This window comes from Cyprinodon variegatus, unplaced genomic scaffold, assembly GCF_000732505.1.
Source record: "Cyprinodon variegatus isolate N-32 unplaced genomic scaffold, C_variegatus-1.0 Scaffold406, whole genome shotgun sequence".
Lineage (NCBI taxonomy): Eukaryota > Metazoa > Chordata > Actinopteri > Cyprinodontiformes > Cyprinodontidae > Cyprinodon > Cyprinodon variegatus.
Window position 1 is genome coordinate 266154 of NW_015150859.1, and position 2019 is coordinate 268172.

Consider the following 2019-nt stretch of genomic DNA (forward strand, 5'->3'; position numbering starts at 1 on the left):
TTTTTTTTTTTTTTTAGACTTTAGAAACTCAGAGGCTGATCAAATATCGGGTTAAATATCGGTGGGGTGGCCGACGTCCAATATTCACTTTTAAGGCCGATACCGACAGGGGGCCCATTATATCGTGCATCCCTAATATATATATACATTTGTAAAATATTTGAGAAGCATCATTTTCCTTCCACTTCATATGTAGAAGCTTTACGGCTATAAATCCAAAGGTTAACTGAAATATAAATATATTACACTGATTTCTGAGGTTATAACAGGACAAAATGTGATGGAGTTCTAACGGTGGGAGACCTTGGCCAAGTATGATTTCACATAAACATCTGTATGGGTGGACAGTCTGCTTTTAAACAGACAGATATTTACCTCTCAGAACAACCCTGAGTTCTGTTCGAGCCGGAGTTCCCGCTATGTCTGGGGGGTTCTTCACGTCGCAGAAGAAGGTCCCATTGTCGCTGAACTGAGCCGGGTTCAGCTGTATCGAGGCATCCTTTTTGTTGATGTCTCCAATAAACTGTACCCTCTCTTTAAATTCTTCTGGCCCAGGATATTCTTTTCCACTGAAAAAATAGTAAATCTAGAGAAAGGAAAAGTAAATATAATTAGAAACTATAAAAAAAAGGAAGTATGACAACTGGTGGACGGCAAAGAAAAGCCACAAATAAGTGTTTTATGTTGTTTTTGACCCATAAAGTTAAAACAGTACATAACATAACATGAATGAATGGTCCATGCATCCTAATAGACTCTAAATTCACTTTTAAATCCCAGATCAAAAACATGTGCAATAGAATCAAATTCAATATTACAAATTTCCATTTCATAAGGTCAAACTTTTCACTCCAGGCAGCTAAAATGTCATGTACAGTATGGTTCTGTCGCACATCACCTACTGTCTTACAACCTGGTCACAGGCAAATAAAACCTCACTAAAACCTTTAGAATCTCTTTATAAACAGACAATAAAACAATTGTGACAATTGGGAGATTGGGAGCCAGTTAAATGTTTGATGGCAACAAATAAATAAAAAAGGATTTTTAAGGAAACCTTCAGACTCTGATGGACTGATTAGATGAACAACATCAAGGCAGCATTGTGCTGAGAACCGACCGGGATATTTCAGATTTATGAATTCATTCAAATAGTTTGTTTTGTTTATAAAAGCAGCTTCAGGTAGAAAATCACTTATAAGTTGTAAATAATTCATAAAAACAAAAAGATCCCCATTGATCTGGTGAAGCAGGACATCTCTCTAATGCTTAATATGGGAAAGAATGGTTGTGTTTAGGCCACAATTTATTTTATTTAGTTTTTCCACTCATCATTTTTATTACATTAATATATTTTCATATTAAACACACAAACCTGCAGTCACATTGTAATGTCAATCTCTACAGTCACTAGTTAATATTATAAATATCTACCGTATATATAAATATCAATTTCTAAGGCAAGGCAAACATAAAGATAGAGATTTTCAGTTCATTGGTGATAATAAATAACAGCTTTAATAATAAGCTTTTTAAAAATGATTTTTAACACGTCGTCTCAGAATTGTGCCAGAATCACACTGTGGTTTCACATCTGATAAAGTCGATCTATGATTGAAGTTTGATATGAAATGACAAACGTGTGAGAAATGATGATACAATCTGGCTCCAGTTCCCCTCAGACACCATCTGTGTCGCCAGTTTTCCCACTATCGAAAATATGTATATCTGTGTGGATGTGTCAGAGATGGCGTGAGGGAGCAGGCATTTCATTTTTTATAAATCACAACCATTGAGTAGACGTTGGTGTATGCAAGTTACAGGCCCCGGTTTGTTTGTAGAAGAGATTTATAAATGGAGCCCCAGGAATTTATAAATCAGGGAAAATGAGGACCCAGAAAATTTAAAGGAAAAATCCGGCACTGATAAATAATCAGTGTTTTTAATTAATAGCAATTTTCATTTGAATGTGCTTTACTGGAGACATCCATGTTTGTCAAAGAACACTACTGCCACCTA

At 35.4% G+C, this 2019-nt stretch overlaps 1 protein-coding gene across 1 annotated transcript in view; it reads right to left on the minus strand.

Moving 5' to 3' along the window:
- Positions 1 to 1773, minus strand: part of LOC107093065 (myelin protein zero-like protein 1) — a 12556-nt gene extending 10783 nt beyond the window's left edge. Inside the window, exons 1-2 of the mRNA XM_015387884.1 lie at positions 1660 to 1773; positions 376 to 586 (exon numbers count right to left, since the gene is read on the minus strand). Coding sequence (XP_015243370.1) covers positions 376 to 586; positions 1660 to 1773 — 325 coding nt within the window. The remainder of the gene's footprint in view (positions 1 to 375; positions 587 to 1659) is intronic.
- Between the last annotated feature and the right edge of the window lie 246 nt (positions 1774 to 2019).